Source organism: Theobroma cacao, chromosome 1 (genome assembly GCF_000208745.1).
Source record: "Theobroma cacao cultivar B97-61/B2 chromosome 1, Criollo_cocoa_genome_V2, whole genome shotgun sequence".
Taxonomy (NCBI): Eukaryota; Viridiplantae; Streptophyta; class Magnoliopsida; order Malvales; family Malvaceae; genus Theobroma; species Theobroma cacao.
This window is the reverse complement of record NC_030850.1, coordinates 10,262,058-10,287,084: the sequence shown is the minus strand read 5'-3', so window position 1 is coordinate 10,287,084 and position 25,027 is coordinate 10,262,058. Positions and strand designations below refer to the sequence as shown.

The window sequence follows — 25,027 nt, the reverse complement described above, 5'->3', positions numbered from 1 at the left end:
TCGAGTTAAATTTTATATGATATGACATGATTAACACGATTACAATTTTTATGATTTATAATATGTTTAAGTGATTAATATACGATTGATACGATTAACACGATTAGAACAATTGAATTAAAATATGTATAAGTAAAATATAATTATATTATTTAAATTTATAATAAAAAATTAAAAATATCATAATATTTATTAAATATAATAAAATTCAATATCAATAAATCTTAATTAATTGTGTATTAAATGTATCTATACAACACATGAACACGATTAAATAAATAAATAATAAATGAATTACTAATTATACGGAGATATGATAACATGATTAATTAACTAAATGTATTAAATGTGTATTAAATGGGTTAAACGAGTTTGACATAATTGAGACACGAAATATGATTACTTTAAACTCAAATCTACTTAAATTCATGACTTTTTATATTGTGATGCCGTGTCCTATACAAAATTTTCAGGTCTAATTAGTTACCTCTAATAATAAAAAGAAGACAAAACATGTGACAAAAAAGAAAATTAAATAGAATTTATTAAATTTAAAAAGTTCATATAATTGGTCAAACAAAAGTATTAACAGAGCAAGGTAAAAGATGTGGTTTGAATTGTATGCTCTATGTACAGATATTATCCACAGAAAACAAGTGTCGGATTACGAGTGACGGGGCATATTTCTGATAATAAAGGTTCTGTGGGAGGATATCTTTTGCCCTTTGGGTAAGAACAAGACGTGCATATCCTTTGTCTTGGGAAACATCACGATAAAAAGTTGTATCCATTTGCCAGAAGAGCTCAAACTCAAGAGTCTACTGGTTCTTGCAATTTGATATATATATGGTGCCGATTGCCCATCGCACAAAATTTAACAATTTTTTACTTTATCTTACCCAACCCTCTCAGCCTATCTCTCTCCCCTCTCTCACCCTCTGCCTCGTGCCTACACTCCTCAAAAAAACTGGTACAAAAAACCAAACCAGAAACAAAAACAATAACTGACCCAAAGACATAATTGGACTGCTCTTTTAACATGGCTGGTGTTCTTCTTTGGGTGATATGTCCCAAAGAGAATGCCACCGCTTTACTCAGTTTGATACCAAAGAGTGGTAAACAGAAAAGGTCTAGGTTGTGTCCGACACTCAAGTTCGCAACAGGGGTCTCAGCCTTTTCAAGTGCAGTAGCAAACCCTGCAAGATCTTCAGAGGAGAAGGTTTATGAAGTGGTTTTAAAGCAGGCTGCGTTGGTTAAAGAACAGAGACAAAAGAAAGCTTTGGATTTGAAAAGAACAGCTGAAACTGATGGTATGACAGATTGGGATCTCTTGAATGAAGCTTATGATAGGTGTGGTGAAGTCTGTGCCGAGTATGCCAAGACTTTCTACTTGGGTACCTGCTCTTTAGCCTCTCTCTTTCTGCTTCTGCTTTACTTTTTGCAGTAAAATTTTTGAGATGATGAGGTAACTTTACTTATTTCTGTTGTGGACGATCCATTTTAAAAGTATTAGCTGTGTGTTTTATTAACATATAAAATTTTAGATCTTGCTTTTGGTAATTTTTTTATACTTTTTAAAAGTTCACACATGGGGTCAATTTGACCCTTGTTATATTTAATTAGTAATTCCCATGTTGTTCTTACATTTTGGTTTGTCCTTGGGATTAGGCTGTTTGGTTGCCGAGAAATGGGAGAGAATCGGAGAATATCCAAAGCAAATTCTATATTTTCCACTCTGGTCTGAATAATTGCAAGAAGTCTCTTTTTTCCCCCTATTACTTTACTTTCCTATCCTCAATAATACTTGGAAAGAATTTTAAAGATGGCTTTTTCATCATTGTAACATCTGTTAGAACATTACAGTCAAGAAAACTCTGATTTTAATATGTATAAAAAAAGTTGGGGAGCATTACTGTGATAATTCCTACTTAAAATTCAACTTGTTCCATCTATATTTTTGTTGAAGGCCCCTTTTGAACTTACCAATTAATGGGTTGTATTTTAGTATTGGTAGTACTTTATATGGTCAAAATTTAACAATTCTCTAAATTATCACTCTTCGGAAAACAAGAACATGAAATTTCATATTCACAACCATTGGTTGTTCTTTGCAGGTACATTACTTATGACACCAGAGCGTCGGAGAGCTGTCTGGGCGATTTACGGTATGTTTGTCTGCTTCATCAAGTCTTTACAAAATGATTCCTTTCTGTCATGTTTGTGGTCCATAAAATTATTGGACCTTCCCTGGTTTTTGTGGCAAATGATACTGCATTGATTTTCTGTGTTTTTTGGATGCATCTGTTGGCCTATAGCATATCTCACTGTTAAGGGATAATTGTTGGTACCTATAATTTTAATTCTGTTCCTCTGGAACAAAAATAGATGTTTCAAATACTTTTGAACGATTGGTTATTGAAATGAACCACATTGCTTCCATGTCTTTGAAGGTTAATAATAAACCTGCAGCCAAGGACCGATTCATTTCAATTTGAAATGCAAAGTCCTCTAGCTGTATTTGTACATGTTGGATGATATTATGTGATGCTTAAGTAGTAAAAAGAATCGTAATAACAAACATTGTCGAATATTTAATTGCTTCAGACTTCCTTGCTGGATGTTTCACCGTTGTAACTAATGTAGCCTCTGTTTTACAGTTTGGTGTAGAAGGACTGATGAGCTTGTGGATGGACCTAATGCTCCACACATCACACCCAGGGCTCTTGACAGATGGGAGAAAAGATTAGATGACCTTTTTGAAGGTCGTCCCTATGATATGTTTGATGCTGCTTTGTCTGATACGGTCTCAAAGTACCCTGTAGATATACAGGTCGGTAGCATTTATATGGTTAAAAACTTGGATATTTTGCAGTTTTGCTATAAATTCTTGTTCTGGAACTAAATCAATTGATCATGAATTCCTTTGTACAGCCCTTCAAGGACATGATAGAGGGAATGAGGTTAGATTTAAGGAAATCGAGATATAAGAACTTTGATGAGCTCTACCTTTATTGCTATTATGTTGCTGGGACAGTGGGACTAATGAGTGTTCCAGTGATGGGAATTGCACCTGAATCAAAGGCATCGACAGAGAGCGTCTATAACGCTGCATTAGCCCTTGGAATCGCTAATCAGCTTACTAATATACTCCGAGATGTTGGCGAAGAGTAAGTCCAATGGTACCAATTTTTTTTACTTTCTGATGAACTCCTAACTGCTTTTAAATGACTCACACCTCTCTGGTCTGAATTTCCCTAGTGCTAGGAGGGGAAGAATATATCTACCACAAGATGAACTGGCACGTGCCGGCCTTTCCGACGATGACATATTTTGCGGCCAGGTAACAGACAAGTGGAGAAGTTTTATGAAAGATCAAATAAAACGAGCAAGGATGTTCTTTGACGAGGCTGAAAAAGGTGTTGCGGAGCTAAATGCAGCTAGCAGATGGCCAGTGTGGGCATCACTGTTGCTATATCGACAGATTTTAGACGCCATTGAAGCAAATGACTATAACAACTTCACCAAAAGAGCTTATGTTGGAAAAGCAAAGAAATTTGCTTCACTTCCAGTGGCATATGGAAGGGCACTTATGGGCACTTCTAAATTGTCTGACTTGGCACGTACTTGAATTCATTTTTCTTTATCTCTCTCTTGCCTTTTTTTTTTCAATGGCCATTTCTTTTGACTTGTTACATTGCCTGGATGCAACAAGTTATTGGTCTGTAAATTGTTTTACTAGTGATTTCGTGGGCAAAAAGCAAGATGGTATAGGGCTCAGTTAAAATGTGTAATATGTTTCCAAGTTTAGTGAAGTTGTAAAGGAAAAGTTTCTCCACTATGTAGATGCCAGTATACAGTTGACCACACTTATTGGCTACCGTATTCTGCTTTACAATTATAAAAAAACAGTGGTGGACTCCAGGTGTGAGGATTTCCAGGTAAAGATCAGGCCAAAGTCATATTCAAATATGATTTTTCTCTGGCATTTGAGTATTTGGCTCCGAATATATGCATATATCTTTCCGCGCACAAAACTAAGTTGGTATACCCTGTTCTCCTCATAAAATAAATAAAACTAATTTATTTTGAGGTTATATGTATAAGTAATAAATAAAATCTAATGAATCATTATTTAATATGCATGACATAATTATTCCATTTAAAAAGAAAGTCAATAATAAACTAAACGAATCAACATAACCAAAATCATAAATGTTTAGACTTGAACAAGTAACTTTGGGGCTTGTTAGGCATAGGAAGTATATTAAATAAAGCAAACCTGTCCTAGGAACGGTCGCCTACCCTTGACTGCAAGCCTACTCCGTTTCAGATTGACTTTGGGTTTTTCTCTCAAGCTTAGGCCGGCCCAACTCAAAATATTAATATATTTTGTAAAAGTGCAACTTTAATTTAGATTAAAAATTTTGGCTTAGGCATGCTCTTCAAGGCTCGACCATGCCTTAGGCCTAGCTAGACATGGTCCATGGGCACCACTACATAAAAAGGGCTTGCTTAATAGGGTTTAAGTCCAAATTATTTTGAATTGGATTGAATTATCTATCAAGCCCATGTCAGTCCGTTTATATTAAATTTGTAATTAAAATAACAAAGAATAATTTTATAATTAAAGGGCTTGCTTCTTGAGGGCAGATCCGAGAAAAGTCTCAAACCAAAGCCATATCAATGTGCTCCAAACATAATTATCTCCAGCAAAAAGGATGTCCAGCGGAAGCCTCTCCAAACAGATTTTCTTAATTTTTATGTTCACGGTTCTATTAGAGGAAAGTCCGATCCCTCGGGTGGGATATATGTGGTGATGTATTGAGAAATTTTTAAGATAATATCCTTCCTGTATATGTTATGTGATTCTATTGGTGTGTTTTGTAGTAATGTGCGGGTCCGGGAACCCGTCCGCCAGACGCGATGAAAACTCTAAAATTAAGAGTCGCTACCAATCTTTTTTACTAGGTGTGATTAGCTACCTATTGACTCGATTCTAATCGACAGAGTCTTAATTAGATTTAAGCCTGCCGAAAGAATCTTAAACTGGTCTACATTTTTTGAGATCTAGGTTCGGGAGTACGGTTACGCTCGGGGAGGGATTAGCACCCCTGGAACGTCCGTTCTATGAACGGTACCATTTTTAGATTATCCTATTAGGTTTTATTTTTTAGTTCATTTTATTTCCTTAGCTATAACTTGCTTATTGTATCTCTAATTTTATTAAATTATTTTATTTGATTTTAAAATGAAATGCAAGTGTGAGGCAAGATGAAATGCATGACGTGAGATAAAAATATGTCAGACAAATAACCTTTTATCGAGAACGTTCTCTCGAATCCGCCTATCATACTGGTGGGATCCGGGGGGTTCTCTCACCTAAAGAATTATCCGAGAAACTCGCCTTCGCAAATTCAATGAATAATTCCCATCATCGGAGTTATTGTACGTTTTTTTTTAAAATAATATTTTCATGAATAATGAACCTAATACGAGCGAAAGCCTTTTATTAAAGATGTTTCCCAAACCCTATCATCATATTGGTGGGACTCGGAGACATCTTTTTACCTAGGAAACTTTTCGAGAAATACTCGCCTTCGCAAGATCCTCGAAAAATGCTATCATCGGGGCTTAACTCGTAAACAAAAATACTTATATGCAATGGTATGCATGATGCAATAGAAATATAAGATATGCTTTTGAAGTTTATTTTTATTTTATTGTTTGTTTTTTATTATTATTATTATTTTATTTTTTATTATATTTTTTATTTATTTAAAATAAAAATTTTCAAATCCCAAAATCGAGGCCCTCCCATCATATTGGTGGAGCCTTAATTCGAATTCCGATCCTAGAGAAAATTAGCCCGAAATTACGATTTCTCGCGTCCCGATCGATCATCCCATCATCGGTATTGAGTTCATTTTTAATCCATTTTCACCATCTCTCTATTTTTATAAAACTATTTCTTTGAACAAGTTTATCATCCACAAATGAGAATTCTATTTATTTATTTTCAAAAATTCATTCCTATGTTACCTATATAAATTCACATAATCAAATATATTCATTCANAATTTATTTTTTTATTTTTCAAAATTCATTCCTATGTTACCTATATAAATTCACATAATCAAATATATTCATTCATTTTTCTATTTTCCATTTTTGCATATATATTGTTAAACATTTTATTTTCACCCTTATCTTTCTTTTATATTTATGCTTTTTTTATATGTTTTTCTTTGTCATATAAAAAATATTTTTTATATTATATCTTTTATTCTAATTAAGCTCAATTAATTATTCTCCTATCTAAATAATGAATCCAACACAATATCACAAAGTTAACATTAGAGAAAGTAAAGGTATACCTTCAATGGGTTGACAATAGTCCAACCCAAACAACCTGCCTCAACTGGCCTACCCCACAAAAGCCCATTGGATCGCCCCTGAAATGTACTGATTAAATGCTTAACCGATAGCCACTCCTTCCCTTGGGAACGACGTCGTTTTGCACCACTCCAGTTACCCAAACGGCGGCACTTTATGTATCTACAATCCAAACATCCAAGCTGTCTTTACCCACGATCTCTCCCATTTTCTTTTTCTGCTCATTCACCCGACCTGGACCTCCCTCCTTTCGCCAGCTACGGGGAAGATAGGACTTACAAAGCACCTTTCGTCGACGCTATAAACGGCTTTCCAATCTCCATTTGTCGGCTCCAAAAAGATCGAGCTCTCTCTCTCTCTATGCCCGTCGACGATCTACTCTCTCCCTCTTTCTCTATGCCCGCCGACGATCAGCTCTCTCCCTCTCTCTCTATGCCCGCCGGCCTCCTTCTCTAGTTGTTCACTCCAACCCACTCACTACACGACGGCCCACGCTCTCTCTTTCTCTATTTTCTTCTCCAATTAGCATATCCAAAAAGATCAAGGCTTTTTCCAAAACAGTCGCATAAAACCCCCTAAATCTCTTTAAAAACCAGCTAAAAATTCTCTCAAAAACCCAGCTACTCTCCTCCTCCCATTATGTATTTTTTCATTGATCTTTTTGGTATTTTTTGGTATATATTTTTTTGATTTGTGGATTGTGGATTTTGGTTGCTAGAAAGCTTAAGGTATTTTTTTATTGCGGCTAGGTATTTTGGTTTGCAGGTTGTTAGGGATTTTCTAGGGTTTTTGCTTGCTCGCTCCCCGGGTTGCTACAGTGCCCCCTCCCCTTTATACTCGTTTGTGGCTTCTGGAGGGGGCACGCTCCCACTACTCTGCCAGACGCGAAAAATTCGTGTCTGGTAGAGTGAGGGTGGTGCACCCTGCCAGTCGTACCCTTTTCTCTCTCTCCTATTTTTATTATTATTTTTAATTCATTTTTGTTTATGATTTTTGTTTTATGATTTTTTTGATTTTCTCTCTTTTTTTTTTCATTTTTTCTTTTATAATGTTTATTTCACCTAAAAAACTAGTGTCTACATGTTTGATTCTAATGGTGCTGAAGTTTATGCTGTTAAAGTGGCTTTAAAACTATTTCACAATTAATATTCTTGGCTTGGAAAGAAATCTTTAATCATTGAATCAGATACAACAATTGTTGTTTTTTAGATGCTTCATACTTGCAAAAGATCTTGAAAGCTATGAATATTATTCCAACAAATTGATATGTTCCGTGATGCCATTGATTGTGTTTATTTGAAAAATTTTAGGAGAAGCTAATTATTATATATGCAAGTATTCTTGCAAGAATGAGTGTGGATTGAATTGAAATGTTTGTGGCTTAACCCTGCAGATTTGATAGTATTTCTTGACCCTGGGTTTTTTTATTAAGTTTCAGATGTGGAAGACTTAAGTGGTGGTGTGCTTTAAATACATGTTGGGTGTTTCAGCTGCTGGTGTAGTTTGGTCGTTAGTGCCAATGATGCTTTAGATTCAGTTTGTTTGCAAATGTAATTGTTGTAATCTTTTGTAGCATGACAAGTTGGGAGTTTTTACAAGGAGATCAATTTTTTTTACCCCTCAAAAATAAACTATTCTAAAAAATAATCATCTTTTTAATTTTAACTAGTTAAAAGAAAAAATTTTTAGACAGAATTATCTTTAATGAAATCTTCTTATATTCAAATTACACGGTATAAAATTTAAGTTGATTTAAAAATGTCAACTAGAATAGTTCCAGCAAGAGAAAGTGTAGCCACAATTGCAAGCATGAGGCGGAGAAGAACGGCAAGTGGTGCAGCATCCAAAGGGGTTGTCGAGACTATGCTTCAGTTTTACACAAATGATGGACTAGGGCTCAAGATCTCTCCAAATGTCATGCTCGTCATGAGTATTGGTTTCATTGCTTTTGTTGCCGTTCTCCAAATGATGGGTAAGTTGTACTTTGTTCATTGGGAGGTTTGAAAAGTGTATTAATATTAACAAAATTAAGTTTTAGTTTGCTGATTTTCAATTTTGCTTTGATGGATTCGATTTTCCCCTTTTTCTTTTATAAAATCATTATATTTTAATTTTTTTACTAAAAAAAATAACTAAAAATCTAATTATCCAAATTAGAGGATTTAAGATTATATCTTTTTGTCCAAATCCATTTCGTTCATTGAATAATTTTTCAATACATATTCATTTTCATGTGAAATTCCTTTTGATTTTAAACTTTTATTTTTATCGTGAAAGTGTTTAACTTTAAGAGTTTATGTCTTAGTGAAATATAAAGATAGAGAATAAGTTACACGCTATATTTAAAAAATGTTGTTATTGCATGTTATGTTTAAAAAAATATTGTTACAATTGAAAAAAAAGTTGTTACACATTTTAATTCTAAGAGTTTATGTTGTGGTGAAATAAAAGAGAGCAAGTCACACACCATATTTAATAACAAAAAAGAAAAACAAAACGACATTGTAAGCTTAAGCTAATGTTACATGCTTCAACAGAAGATGTTACATACAAAAACTTTAGTAGCAAATGTTACATGCCAAGGTCAAAGCTTCAACACTAGATGTTATATGCTAAGGTCAAAGTTTCATCACTAGATGTTACACGCCAAAACCAAAGCAGAAGATGTTACACACGAAAACTTCAGTAGTAAATGTTACATGCTAAGGTTAAAGCTTTAACACCATATGTCATACGTCAAAACCAAAGCTTCAGCACTAGATGTTACATGCACCAAAGCCAAAGCAGAAGATGTTACACGCCAAGGTTAAAACTTCAGTACCAGAAGTTAAATGTTAAAGCCAAAGCTTTAGCACCAGATGTTACGCGTCAAAACTTCTTTCTTCGGACTGATATTACACGCCAAGGCATGAATCACTTTGTTACATGCTAAGGCATGTTCTACCAGACTTGAATTATTGAAAAACTCAACACCAATAAACTCAAGAACCTGTTGTTACTCACCATGCCATACTTTTCGGTCTGTAGATCGACGATAAAGGGTTTTGTGAATGTAAATTAATAAATCTAAGAATATGTTATTACTTCTCATGTTATACATTTTGGTTTGTAAATCAAAGACGATTTGGCAAAATGACAAGAGATAAAGAGATGGTGACGATGGTAATATTAGAGAGAGTTGGATGACGAGAGAGAAAAATAAAGAGCGCAACAGAATGAGGAGTACAACAGACGAATGACAGGAGAGAAAAATTGAAAACATTTAATTTGTTTGAAATAATTTTAAAGGTATTTTTGTCACTTTATGACTAACTTTGATTAAAAATAATTAAATTTATTTTTATGATTATTTTTGAAATCGTTTTACTAAAAGGGTTATTCTTCGCGATTCCTTTTTTTATAAGTATATCTTTCAATTTTTTCGTTTCTTTTTTTCCTTTTGGCCTAAAACCTTCTAGATGAAGCTATTAGAGTTGGTTTAAGATGGATAGCCAATAATGATGCATTAGAAACCGTGGAATGGTGGACATAAATAAATATGTCAAAAGATTGATGATGTAACCTGTTCTGTCTTTTTGCAAACAATATCTTTACCGACTCTGGAGTTTCCACGCACATTGTGTAAAACTTTAGGAATTCCTTTCTTCCATAGAATTGAGACTCACTCTTTCAAAGAAATGAGGCGGACAACATCTTTAGCAATAATGAGGCAGAGAAACAAACCTTCACAATTTTGACTACCTAATGCATGATTGTCTCGTGTTAAATTATTAGGGTGTGTTTTTTTTTTTCTAATATTTTTAGATCTTTTCCATGCATAAAGAGGTACAGACAGAATTCGATCCTTTTGGATCCTCTGAGAAGTCTTGTTTTCGCTATAAGTTTTTTTTTCCAATTCTTTTTTCTTTCGTCGATGGATTCTTTTCTTTTCTCCCTTATACGCTTTAATCATATTCAATTAATTTTTGAGATAGATTATTCACGAAAACAGTGGACAGATTAATTATCCGTCTGGTTCACTCATTAAGTCACGTTTTGAATCGTCATTAAATCCATTTTTTTAACATCTGAAGCAGTTGAACGTACTTCTAAGACTCGGGAGATATAAATGTTAGCATAATACATAAAAAAAAATACAAATCATAAAGTAAAATTTTAATACTTAAATAGTTTAAGATTTAAGGTATAGGGGTGCCACACCGTGGATAGGGCTCCATCCCTCAGCCAAACGGAGAAGTGAGCGAAATGTCTATCTTAAAGGAATAGAAGCAAAAGATGCGAAAGTCCTATTTCCAAAACATTCCAACACATTTTCAAGTCAACAATTATGATACGAATTTAGTATAGTCAACATTAACTTCTTGTTGTTGATTATTGTTAGATTGGGATGTGATGGGTTTTGCTATGTAAATGGCTTACACTCACATTATCCTTTTCATGTTCTGCCAAATGGTGAAAAACGTGCCACGAAAGCTAATTGATATGCTTGTACTATTCCTTTGTTAAAGATGGCAATAGAATAGCATTACTCGATCTGATCTGCGTAGACGAATTCAATATTGGCATTATCTCCTGTAGAGAAAGTTAAAATTGCGTATGAATTGGAGACAAGGAATAGGGATCAGCATAGCTTTTCAAAGATTCCATTTGACTGGGACAAGCACAAGAAAAGTTTTCTCAACTTAAAGCAGTTTTGTTTAATTTTGCTAATTATTATTATTTGAGATTACGTTGGTTACTTCCACAAAGGAGTATATATATTTATATAAATCTAATTGCTGTTATATAATTATAAATATTTTTTGGTTATCTCATATATTATTTTTTTGAATTCTCACTTTAGCATGCATGCGCAAAATCTTTCCACTTTAATTATATGGAGAAACTGCATGATTACATAAATACTTCTTAGTCTGTCCTCTTTAATTATATGGAGAAAATTGCCAAAGAAAGTAGGTGTTTATTGTATACATTCAATCTTTACGGTACAATTAATAATTGTACAAACATATTAGACCAAGACCAACATTAGCTAGTTTATTTTGTTAGATTCAATGAATATTTAATTTTGATAAAACTTAGGTTAGATAATTTATCGCGATGTTTTAGTATTGCTTTTTAGGGCTTTTCTTTAATCAAATTGATAAATCTCAGAATCAAACACTGAGTAATCATTCATGGCATCGAAAGATTGAAATAAAAAATGATATCTAAAACGAAAATAAAATGATTCAAAATCTTATCATATCGGTATATTAGAATTTAATCAATAAACTTTTTAATTTTTTTCTCAAAAAAAAGAAAATTTAAACCCGCTTCTTCGAAAAGAAAGATTCATGTCACTTTACTATTAAATCCAACACGTAAGGTGCAATGAAATCAAACAAAGAAAAGAAAGAAATAGTAGATGGTTAGCATCTTTTTCACACACATTGAATTTAGAGGGAGTGTAGCATTGTTGAACACGGCAGAAGCAGCAGTACATAATTGTGGGTCCAGAAGTAGGCACCGTCTTTCTTTGACACGGGCTTAATTTGATTGGGACAAGTTATCTCTTTTGTTATAATCCCAAACCTTGACTTGCTTGGTTTTGCTTGACCATTTCCATACCTATTTATCTTAAAGTTCATTTGCCAAAGAAAAGTGGAAGGATGATGCATATCCTAGGATTTTGCTCCAACGTGCATGCATTTACAACCTAATCATTATGCTTATAGCATAATTTAGTACTTAACCAATTTGCTCGATTACCAAACTTTTGATTGTGCAGATAATTATGGCTTCACTCATTAGTTAGGAAAAAGTCTATGGTTATATATGTTCATACACGTATAAGGTTACTACATATAGAATAAATCTAAATATGAAAAAATTTTCTTACAGTAGGAGAGTTTAGTAGTTTCTTTTTGGCCCAAAAAGCTTAATAAATAAGTTAATGCTTGTGAGACAATTATTAGAAATGCTTATTTTTTTCTATTACAAACCCCTTTTCTGTCCTCAATAGAAACAGTGATAGTCTTGTCCCTAAAATTCGTTTGAAAACGAATTCGGAAACATTGCATGATCATGTCAGTGTTTTGACTTGGTGACATCTTTGATCAATTAGATCTAAACAACTGTAGGAAAATTCTGCAATACATTTTGACAGTAACGCATCAGGTACCATATAAAAATTCAAGACTGAAACAAATAATTCGTTGAAATTTTAGGATCGGATGCTTTAACATTTACGTACTGAATTTATTATAAAATTTGTTTTGTATATTGATGGAAAGTAATTTTGATTTTAAGAGTCAAGATGAGTTGTTATAAATAGAAAATTCAGAACATATCAATCACAGCCAAAACTCCTCAAGGATGCCACAAATATATTAAATAAAATTTTATTGGGATATTATTTTCTCCACATATATGAGACATATGATTTTAATTACATAAATTTGATATTATAGTCATGGATGGAAAATTCTCAATGAGTTGGAACAACATCTTAGCCACACAATTTTAAGCAAAGTTTGTAAAGTTATCAATCAATAAAGATGGAACCCTCATATATACTCTTGTGTATCATGGACTAATTAGAATCAAAAGTAGAATGAAAAATCTCAAGCGTTAGTTTCAATGGTAGGTGTGTATGTATCATGCGCTGAAATTAAACACAGGGTATGATGGAAGTCAAAAACATTTTCTTGGCAAGTGGCAAACAATATTGATGTCACAAAGCCAAGTTGTGAAAATTAGCGGTATATGTTGATGGGATCTTGTAGAGCTTACATTATCGGCTCAAGAGCTTTTCCACATTGTTGGGAACTTTGCATCAGCCTTTACATCAGTGATAAGAATTAATTTATCTTATCTTCAAAAATATTTACATTAGACCATTTAACTCAATACTAGAAAAATTGGGTTGAAATCCCATTTTTTTCAATAAAAAGAAAATATCTTGATGACCAGGTCATGCCATTCCACTTTTAGCGCCTTTAAAAGGAAAAAAAATCAATTAATTGTGTAATCCATTATACTAAGAAATTTACTAGTAATACATGCTAAGGATAATTTTGATAACATATACATATATATATATATGTATTACGTTTTTCACCATTATGATTATTTTACATATAAATCATTTTCAGTTAATTTTCATATGTTTATTGATCTATTATTAAATATTTTTAATAAGAATGTTGTGTTATTTTCAATCTATGCTATTGACTAATAGGTGCTTGAAAGGCTTTACGAAATTTTGCTAAGAAATCGGCGGTGGCTCCCATAAAATTCTAACCACTTCATTCTATGTTGACTTTGTCTTTCTTCTGCTTCTTCTTTGTTTTTTCTTTTTTTCAATTCAAACCCGATGGACCATCATAAATTAATGGTAATAAATCAATATTTTCTTGTTTACATTAATATTTTCAACCTCAAAATTTTAAACAGAAAATATGTATACCAATTATTGAACCAAATATTTAAATACTTTTATTACTAATTAATAATTAAAGAAAATGTCGGTCAAAATATAACAGTGGTCTTCTCTTAGGAATTGTATCCTTCTTTTATACTAATAAGTAATTAGAAAAGGTTAGAAACAATGATATTGTGATCTTCTCTTAGAAACTATAGGAATTTATTTGTTTATTGACAAGCTGTAAAATCCAACTTCCACATTTCTTTCTTAATATTTCAATCCAAAACCATCAATTGGCAAGACATTTTATTCAATCATTTTAAGTGAAGTCTTTTTACATTTGAGTTTGTTTCTTGCAAAAAGAAAAAGAAAGGTTTTTCATGCGAATGTCCAAAGCTCGAGCTAAAAACCCTCACCTAAAAATTATAATTAAAAAGAAAGGTTTTTATTCTAGGGCTTGCCACCCTAGAATTACAATTAAGGCCTTTAATTTTTGTTTTCATATTAAATTATTATAATTCAAGTTTCTAGTTCAAGCAAAATTAATGAAGACATCGTATTATTGTTCAAAGGGAGTGACGTATACACGAAAACTTAATCTGTTTATAATGATATATCTACAATCAAGGGATTTATACCCTAAATGAAGTTATGAACAACTTGGGGATATGAATGTACAAGCCAAAGTTTTTTGCACAATTAATTTCTCCAAGAAGAAATTTTTTTTGGATAATTAAACAAGTGCAGTTTTCTCATCATGATTATATTAGACCCATATGCATGGTTCAATAGATATCATTTTAAATAAGTTTACCTCAAATTGAATAATAATAATAATAATAAAAAAATAATAATAATACCTGGTGGCAGCTATCCCAATTGTATGTAATTTCCATTTTTTAAGCTTAAGAAGGATTCGATATTTCAAAAGGTAGTCTAATTAAGCCATGAACTTGTGCACAAACATTACCAGGAAGGAGCAGTAGTCTATATATTCTTAATTTGTATCATAAATAAAGCTAGCCGGTGAAAGATAGGATTCTAAATTTATACCGGTTGGTTGCCCTCGAAAGCTAAAAGAAACCCAATAAACGAGTACAAAAAAGGCAATAAATATTAACTACTAAACAGTAGAATTTGTTGACGAGTTTTCTTATTGAAGAGCAGTAATCAAATTAGTGGATAATTATTGTATTTAATAGGAAAGAAAAGAAAGTTAGGTTTTGTTTTACTTTGTTAATCAAATTGGAAGTACTAAGTAGTCGGTTTAATTCCATGAGGGAAGCTAGGTAATAAATAAACAAAATATGTGAATAAGAGGAGTACATATGGGTGTGAACGGGCCCCCTTGGAAGCTACAAAGTCTATGCTATCTTAGACAAAATTAAAGCATTTAATTATTCTCACTTCTGCTGATTCCTTGCCTGCATTCAATTCATATTTAAGGTTAGGCCAAACCCTTTTTGGGTTGATCAGCAACATCAGCTAGTCAAGTCTCTCCATTCTGATGAACTAAGGATGACCAAGAATTCTCGGAGACCCGGCACCGGAGTAAGGTCGTACAACAAATCAGACCTGCCACGTTTGAGATGGACTCCTGAGCTTCACCATCAATTTGTTCAAGCGGTTGATTGCCTTGGTGGAAAATATAGTAAGTTTCGATTGTTGTTTTCTCTTGCTAAGAAAATCTCTGAAGAATTAAGTTGCATGAGAAGATATACAGCTCCAGTTCGAAAAGAAGATGGGGAAAATTCTTTGTAAAATGGTGTGATCATTATGCACTATTTATTTCATATGCCCTAAATAAATTTGAAAAAAAAAATTGCAGTTTGATTCTTGATTACTCTTCGCCTCTGCCATAACCAGCAGCAGAAGATCAAATACGGAAACCTGTAACGTGTTTTGCTTTCAAGTAACTGATCGATGCATCCATTGTTTGGGTTTTGCAGAAGCGACACCGAAGCGAATATTGCAGATGATGAGTGTAAAAGGGCTCAGGATTTCTCATATCAAAAGCCATCTTCAGGTATAGTTTTTTTTTTTTGATGATTACTTCAATTTCAAACGATCATGCTGATGAACCTAAAAGATATATTTCCTCATCACAACAGCAAAAATCTAAATTTTACTGCTAATTTGACTTTATTGGTCTAGAGACAAGAGCCCTTTCTCTCTCCATTTTTCACTTTTCGAAGCTCTATATACGCCAAGGACCTTCACAGCTTGCATAATTAGTGACAATCCGTCCATCCCTGCAAGGAAAAAGAAAACGGAGGATGACAGACCATAATCAAGATTCTAACCTACGAAAGTGTGCCCAAAATTTTAGGAATTGCGACGGACATATGTAGTAGTTATATATAAAAACGTATGAAGCTACGAGGGTTTTATTAATTAGTAGTATATGTTTTTTTTTTTTTTAAGAAATTCTTCCTACGAAAGCTCTCTCTCTCTCTCTCTCCTCTGCTTTNTCTTAGTTAATTTTCTCCCTTGTCAAAATTTTTTTCCTACTTTTTTCAAAAATTAAATCAGCTCTTTGGAATACAGCCAAAGGAAAATTAATTCAGTGCCAGAAAACTAGAAGTAATGAGTGGACCAGATTCATATCTAAATTATAACGAACAGGAATATTAAATGCATTTGTCTGTTAACTATTTCAAACATGGAAACTGGTTTTCATCTGTTTATATTCATCTTTCTCAAAATCTAATTTATAGTTTACTTGAAATAAACTGTCTAATTTCCTTGTTGTTTACAATTTGCTATCATTTTTTTCCCTCTCCTCATCTCTTCACCCTCCATTACAAAGAAAATAAATTTCCCTTTTCATTACCTAATATTTTCAAACCTGTTATGAAATTTAAAATTTTCGTGTATATGATCATCTTCCTTTTAAATGTATGCATCTCCGAATTAAAAGAGGTAATTGATGAAGGGTTTTTCCTGATATACTTATTTCTTGTGTTTTAAGTAACTTTAACCTATAAGAGCCTCCTTCTTCCTCGTCAAGAAAATCAAAAGTGATAAACCCAGTTTAAAGACATGTTGATTTTCAACTTTTTGTTGTGGGTCGCTTTAGTAGTAGCCACACTAGCTTAGACAGCATAAATAGGGTTGGACATATTAATAACTTCAAATGTTTCATATGATGCTTAAATATATATCTAGAGAAGTGGCATGCATGGGTTAGGTATGCCATCCAAAAAGGCAGGCTTTAAGGCAATGTAGATAGACTGGGGCTACTGGTTTTAAAATAGACTTAATTGGCAGCCCTGCAAACTATCCTAGAAATGGGTTAATACCAAACCAAGGCTTTAATGTGGTAACACTCCAAGTTCATCTTAATATTCCTGTGCTATAATATTGTACATTAATTCAACTCACATGACTTAACTTTCTTTTAATTCAAATTTTGATTAATTAATTAGTTTTTTTCGTTTCCTAGAACAAAAATCAATCCGGGACAGTTGCAATCAAACAGGTTTTCAGAATATTATTGGGTTTATTTTGGCAAAAAAAGAAAAAATTTCTGCTACTTAGAATCAACTTTCTTGTAGTTTCTTTTTCATTGATGTAGCCGAAAGGTTTAGGCCAATTAGAACTCAACAATTAGGGCTAGAATAGGGTTGATTGTGTTGGAACAATAGAAAGATAATTGAGTTTTTTAAAAAAACGCCTTGAATAAATATTCAAAATAACAAAAAATGATAATAATAATCTTCTATCTAAGATCACCTATTTATAATAACCAAGATAAATCCTAATCAAATAGTAATCCTAATCCTAAATAAAGACTTAAAGTACTAAAATTCTAATAAAGATAGGAAAAAGAATCTCAAACTAAATAAAATAAAGAAAATAAAATCCTAAGCTAATGAAAATACTAAATAAAATAGAATTCTTGATGCGCCTGCATCAGTCCCCTCGGGTTAGAAAAACTTGGCTCCGACGAGTTGGCCTTAATACACTCCTCATAGATGTCTGGATTTAATTGTTTCAATTCCTTTTCATTACTATCTTCAGCTTCAAAATTTTCAACAGATAGATACCCAACAATTTTGCTGCTTGTGGGGCTTGAAGTTGCTGATTTCTTAGTCTCTTCTTTAAGAGGATATATAGTATACCTCTTGTTATCCTTGTAGAAGGAATAAATATTTGGCTTCCTCTTATGATCCATATCGTGATCATATAACCACGGTCTACCAACGAGAATATGACCAACATCCATTGGCACAACATCACATAAGGCCTCATCAGCCAAGTTACCTCCCATAGTGAATTTCACCAAACATTGAGTAGTTACTGGTAACCTATGTCCTTTCTTTAGCCATCTAATCTTGTAAGGATGAGGATGTTTGCTTGTAGGAAGCTTCAATTTGTCTACCGCCTCTTTTGAAATAATATTTTGCACGCTCCCTCTATCAATAACGAGATTACACACTTTACCCTCACAAACAATAAGTGTGCAAAAAATACTTCGCCTCATCCAATTTTCTTCTTTCTCATTGTTTGTTGTAGTCATCACTCTTTATACCACTAAGGACTCATAATGTATAGGATACACATCAATTTCCTCTATTTTCTTATCATATTTATTATAAATAGGTTCTAATTCCTCTCTAAATTCTACTAAGTTCACCCTTCTTTGTGGGCAAGCAAAAGAAGTGTGTCTCTTCTCCCCACAAGTAAAACATCAAATATGGGAATTGTTGCCTCCTTTATTTGTAAAAGAACCAGAACTGTTTTGTCCGGCATAAGGCATTATACTTTTGCCTTTATCATTTTTTTCAACATTGGTTGCACCCCCATTAGTTTTATTGGTTGTGGTAGCCTCTCGATAATTTTGTTGGGATGTTTGGTAATCTTGTCTTGCTCTAGAATCATTTTGCCAATCAATGCCATATAAGGGCTTTCTAGCACCATAACATGAAACTCATTTTTCTGTTGATAATGCATATTGATGAGTATCTTCAGTGTTGTATAAACGAACTACTCCCATCTTGTCTCTAATAGAATGATTCAAACTAGCAAGATAACGAGAAGTAATTTGTTCGTTACTCTCAGTTAACCCAACCCGAATTGATAAGTTATTGAACTTCGATGTACACTCCTCAACAGTTATGTTATTTTGCTTCAAACAATGAAACTTTTCATATAATTTCATAGTATAATCAGTAGGTAAAATTTGCTTTCGTAATTTGCTTTTCATGTGCTCCTAAGTGTTGATTTTAAGCTTACCTTGTCGTGCACGTTGCTATTCAACTCTCTTCCACCATTGAAGTGTAGTACCTTTCAATTTCAACTTTACAAATAACACTTTTCAATTTTCTGTCATGGGTTTCCATTCAAAGTAATTTTCCAAACTAGCTTCCAATCCAAATATTCCTCCGCATGAAATTTCTCATGAAAATCAGTTACTTTGATCCTGATTCGTCCACCATTTAAATCAAGAGCATGTAATAACCGACCCTTCTATCTAACTCTTGCTGCTTGATTTGCGGGTCCATCTTCATGAAAGGGGTTCCCGTTCTCAAATTCATCATCATCCTTAAGATCTTGAATCTCAAAGGGGTTGTGGTCACTTTTCGGATTCTCCATTTAGCTTCCACTGGTTCTTGACGTTGTAAGGCTTGTACAACCTGGGTTAAGTCATCAATCATTCTCTGCATCTCTGCCAACTCAGCTTGTTGGGACTGATTACCTCTACCTTGACCAACCATAGTCTCCTAGCGTAAATCCTTATAGGATAGTAAGATCGTTTGCTTTGATACCACTTGATGTAGCCGAAAGATTTAAGACAATTATAACTCGATAATTAGGGCTAGAATACGTTTGATTGTGTTGGAACAATAGAAAGATAATTAGGTTTTCCAAAGAAACCTCTTGAATAAATATTTAAAATAACAAAAAATGATAATAATAATCTTCTATCTAAGATCACCTATTTACAATAGCTAAGATAAATCCTAATCAAATAGTAATCCTAATCATAAATAAAAACTTAAAGTACTAAAATTCTAATAAAAATAGCAAAAAGAATCTCAAACTAAATAAAATAAAGAAAATAAAATCCTAAACTAACGAAAATACTAAATAAAATAGAATTCTTGATGCTCCTGCATCATTCATCCCATGCATTTGATTTTCTTTTAACCACCATTATCAAACTTTAGCTTTTGTTTACTGCTTCATCCCATGTGATTTTTAAACACCGCTTTTATCCATTTTTTTCATCCTTAATTATATATGTATAAACTTAATTATTCTTTCATATTGGTGCATTCCTAGGTCTTAAAAAAAGTCGTACATGTATAATTATTTGAATAATTTTTAATTTTTTTTGTTTATATATATATATATATATATAATGAAGTAAAATGCTACCAAATGAATATCACTACTACGGGATAAGATATAAGGATTTTATAGATTACTCACTTCGTTAATGTCCTTATGAACTTTTGAATTTATGATTTATTTTTATTTCATATTTAAAAAAATGGCATAAATTTTGTGATTTTTTATGGTTTTTCTAATACCAACAAGGAAAAAATCTCTTGTAAAATAAGTATGGAATATAGAAAAAGAATAAAAGTTTTAAATATATATTTGAGACATTTAATAAATAAAAATAAAATATTTAATTTGAAATAGGATAGATTAATATACAAGATAAGAAAAATCATTATAGTATGCAAGGCAAGTTAATTAATGACAAAAAGCATAATGTCATGCATGTTATATTTTAATGTTATTCTTACCTTCACATGAGCTTAAAAAGCCATTGGATTTGGTTTCTGTAGATGTACCGGAGGTCGAAAGTAGAGACGTCAGTATTCCGTTTGTATCTGTGAGGCACCTGTGTGTAAGGACAACCTTTCAAGGTGGAGATTCGAGAACTCAAACAGCGAAATAATTGAAGAGTTGTGAATATTTTTTTTCGGTGTAATTAATTACTTAATTAATTTTATCATTTCTAATTAAATCTTAAACTTGACTTAGATGTTTTAAAGATGATATTTTCCATTTTACAAAATTGAATTAAGATTCGACAGTATGTTTATATACAAAAAGATGTTAACCTCTTGTCATGTTAGTTGAGAGTATTCAAGAGAATCTTTTATTTTTCTTGAAAAGACTATCATTCGATTGGTTTGATATTTTGTGAAATTTTTTTCGATTATACACACACACACACACACACACACACACACCATGTGACAGTAGTAAGTATGCCTTCACCTCTCTAGCACCTTGTCTATGTACTTAGATTGAGAGAATCCTAACAACCTATTAGATCTCTTTGATTTTAAAATCTTTATTCCTAGAATATATATAGGCTACTTCTCTCAAGTCTTTCATGAAAAACCTTTTGGACAATAAAATCTTTACAGTTTGTAGCATTGGTACATCATTTCCTATAAGTAATATGTCATCTATGTGTAGCATTAAGAAGATGATTGCACTCGTACTAATTTTCTTGTACACACATGGCTCATCCTCGTTTTTAATGAATTCAAACTCTTTGATTGTAATATTAAAAAGGATGTTTCAACTCCTAGATACTTGCTTGAGCTCATAAATACTCTTCCTTCTACAAATTCCCATTAAGGAATGCAATGTTCACATCTTTTTGTCATATCTCATAGTCATGACATGTAGCCATAGTAAGCAAAATCCAAAAGAACTTTATCTCTTCATGTGGATCAATTGAGATCCACACTTAATTTGCATCCATTTTGAATTTCATGACCTCAAAACCATTTTTCGAAATTAATTTTCAATATTACTTACTCTTAAGTAGTAGGCTCATCATTCATGAGTAGTGCGTCCCTATCAACAAGAAATCCATATCTCTTTGAGACTTCACATATGTCTTACTAGATCGCAAGGATTGTTGTGTACTTTGAGCTTCTAGCTATGTACATGTTATATCCACAGGCTCAAGTTCTAATGTCGTGTCAATTTTTGGATCTCAAACTTGAGAAGGTGTTCTTCTTCCAATCTATATTTCTTTTTTTTTAATTTTTATATGCAATAACGTGTGGGTCTAAGAACTCGACCGCTCGAAGCGAAATGAAGTTGTCACTAATCTTTTTTATTTAGATGTGATTGGTCACCTATTTGAATATATTTTTTTAAAATGTTACCTTAAATTTAATCAAAGTTCATTTTAAAAAATAAGCTCCGATCTACGGAACAGTTTTTGGGTTTGAGAGTACGATTATGCGCGGGGAAGGTATTAGCACCCCGTGATGTCTGTTCAAAAAACAATACCAATTAATCATGTGTCATCTTTATGTTAGCCTTAATTCTTAATTTAATTCCTATTTCCTTTAATTATTATTTACTTGTTATATTTCATTTCTTATTTTCTTTGGTGTTAGAGATTTTTTTTGGACCCCTCTAACACTCTGGTAAGGGTTTTCGAAATCCTTCTCACCTCAAAAGTATTCGAGAAGCCACGCTTATCCCCTTGAAGAGGCTCTGCTATCGAGTTTGTTAGGTATTTGTCAAGTGTGATTCTTGGCCTTGAATTTTATACATTTTTATACTTATTATTATTATTTCATTATTTTATTTTTTGTTTGTTGATACATAAATGAAATTTTATATCGAAAAAATCTTCCTAAACTATCCCGACGTTTTAGTGATGTTTAAAAATTTCTCCTCACCTAAGGAGATTTTCATCAATGAACTGAGTTTATCTTACGCATATGATTCAACCATGAACTGATAATGTGATTTTTAAATTTTAAAATAATGAGAGAAAACCTTATATTAGAAAATTATTTTGATGAAATTTAGAAGTTTTTTTCTCAATTAAGGTTTTTTTCTGAAACTCATAAGAAAAGTTCTCATTTTTAGAGCTTATCTATCCATTTCAAAAAATATTGAATCAAATGATGCAAGTTCCTATATATTTAATAACGAATGAAACGACAAGAGACAAAAAATCTGAAGCTTCACTACCTTTTCTTATACTTTGGTTTTCCTTTGTTTTTAAGTGTTGTTTTTTTGTTGTATTATGGCTTACTAGTTGGCAGGATTGTAGAGTTTCTTTTTTTTTTTCTAAATATATTTTTCTCTCTCTAAAATGGCTATTTTATTGATTATTTATTATTTTTTTATTTGAAAGAAAAATAAAATAGGTGTCTACAACTATTAAACCTCAAAAGGAACACTGTCGATGGCAGCCAACAGAGCGTTCAAGGCTCCTTGGGCAGCTGGATTTGGGATCAGTTGATTTTCTTTGACTTGAAGGTTCTCATCTGTGAAATCATGCTCAAAACTTTCTGATTGTTCAAAAATTTGGACAAATCGAATTCTGTAAGAACCTTCAAAGTTTTGGTTCAAATGGGAGGCCGGATGAAGAAAAAAGGAGGCGAGATTCCAAAAAAAAAATATCTCCATTTTCTAGAGAAAACCCTAACAAACCGAAACACTAGAAAACCCATGTTAGAAATCTAAAAATCCCATATTAACAAGAATAAAAAATACTCTAGTTTCTAGCAACCAAGAACCTCAATAAAAAAACAAAAAATAGTAAAAACAGTAAAGAAGAAAACGAAAAGAAGAAATATAATGGGGAAGTTTTCTCTTTTCTACATTCATGCGGTTTAGGAGGTTAGGATTTAGGCATTCTTTGTTGGTTTTCGATCGGGAGAGAAAGAAAGAAGGGAAAGTGGAAGTCTTAGAGAGAAAAAGGAGAGCTGCACTTTAGAGAGAGAAAATGAGAGTGAAAATGAGAGAATAAAAAAAAAGAAAGAATTTATCTTTAGGGTTGTAAGGAGCAAGGTGCCAAACGACACTGTTGGAGCATGGCAAAAAAAGGGAAAGGGCTAGTCGTGCAAATATATCTGGAGGAATTTGGAATCGGCCCATATTCTTATTGGGTGTCTTGCCATTGGAAGTGGGCCAGCAGAGCGGGCCTTTGCTAGCCCACACGAGTATTAACAGATTTTGCTGATCCTTGGGCCTACTTGTGCACATTTGGTATAGGCTCTTTTCACCCTTTTCTTTTTATTTTTTTTATGTGCTTAGGCTTATTTGCATTTTTGTTAGTTGTGCATATTAATAAATGATGTAGGAACAAAGATATACGTGTAAAATATTATTAAACTAAGAATTAAAGAAATAGCAAAAAGGATATAAATAATAATAATAATGATAAATAGAAAGGTGAAAAAAAAAGGTAGATAAATATTTAGCTATAAATGTTTAGGTTTAGATAGGTAAAATATATAAGAAGAAAATGGATGGTAATAGGTTTAGGTAGAAAGTTATTAAAATAAATAACAATTTAGTACTAAAGAAAATAATTTAAACAAGAAACAGTAGGAAAAATGCTTAGTTGTAAAGAAATGAGTTTAGATAAATGAAAAATAGAACAAACAATGAAATATTTAGTTTTAAGAAAGGATAGGCTAAGTAGAAAAAAATAGATTTAAAAAATATATTTAATCATAAGAAAATAGGTTAAGTAAGCAAGCAAAAATAAAATTTATTTGGCCATAAAAGATAAAATATATAAAAAAATAAAAAAGATATTTATTCACAAAAAAGGTAGATTAAGTAAAATGTACATGTATATAATGATAAGGTGGAATATTTGATTATAAAAAATAGATGTAGGTAAAACGTAGACATTTATAGCCAAGTACTAAATATAGTGAGGTAAAGAAAATAGCAATAATAATGATAATAACAATAAAATAGATATTTAGGATTAATATTAATAGTTAGGAAAGCATTTAGGTTTGGTCGACAAGATGTTATAATATTATTCATGGAAATTATATAAACCATACCAATGATGAAATATTCATGCAGAGCGCAAGAAGTCGTAATTTCGAATAATTTTTTTTTTAGGTAGGGGATTTCGATTAAAACCCACCAGTATGATGGGATGGTTTTAATTTTGAGTCCCGATATTTACAATCCTAAGTAAATAAAAAGTACATTAATCTAATTACTAATTGAACAAAAATATAGAAACTGTTATGAAATAAATTTTAAAAGAACAAATAAAGATAACTGAAGAGAAGAAAGAAAGTGTATAGGGGGAGAAAAGCGATCTTATTGAAGTGTATATTTACAAATGAAGTGAAGGGGTCTATTTATAGGCTAACAACCCCTTGAATCAGAGTCCTAATCTAATTCTATCTAAGAGTTCAAATCATATTACATTTCTTGTATCTTACCTTTTAGGCTGTTTGTACTTGG

At 32.2% G+C, this 25,027-nt stretch overlaps 2 protein-coding genes across 3 annotated transcripts; both read left to right on the top strand.

The window, feature by feature from the left end:
• LOC18612214 (phytoene synthase 2, chloroplastic) lies at nt 728-3,943 on the top strand. Its single transcript, XM_007048882.2, has 5 exons — nt 728-1,394; nt 2,115-2,165; nt 2,658-2,830; nt 2,932-3,167; nt 3,259-3,943. Exons 1-5 carry the CDS (start codon nt 1,040-1,042, stop codon nt 3,626-3,628), a joined length of 1,185 nt encoding a protein of 394 aa, XP_007048944.1. The 5' UTR covers nt 728-1,039; the 3' UTR covers nt 3,629-3,943.
• LOC18612212 (putative Myb family transcription factor At1g14600) lies at nt 15,142-20,895 on the top strand. 2 transcript variants are annotated; one of them, XM_018119675.1, is made up of 3 exons: nt 15,142-15,452; nt 15,751-15,827; nt 15,956-16,221. In XM_018119675.1, exons 1-3 carry the CDS (start codon nt 15,320-15,322, stop codon nt 16,034-16,036), a joined length of 291 nt encoding a protein of 96 aa, XP_017975164.1. In that variant the 5' UTR covers nt 15,142-15,319; the 3' UTR covers nt 16,037-16,221. The 2 variants fall into 2 exon arrangements, with proteins under 2 accessions (XP_017975164.1, XP_007048942.2); XM_007048880.2 differs by lacking the exon at nt 15,956-16,221 and adding an exon at nt 20,605-20,895 and having other exon boundaries at nt 15,154-15,452.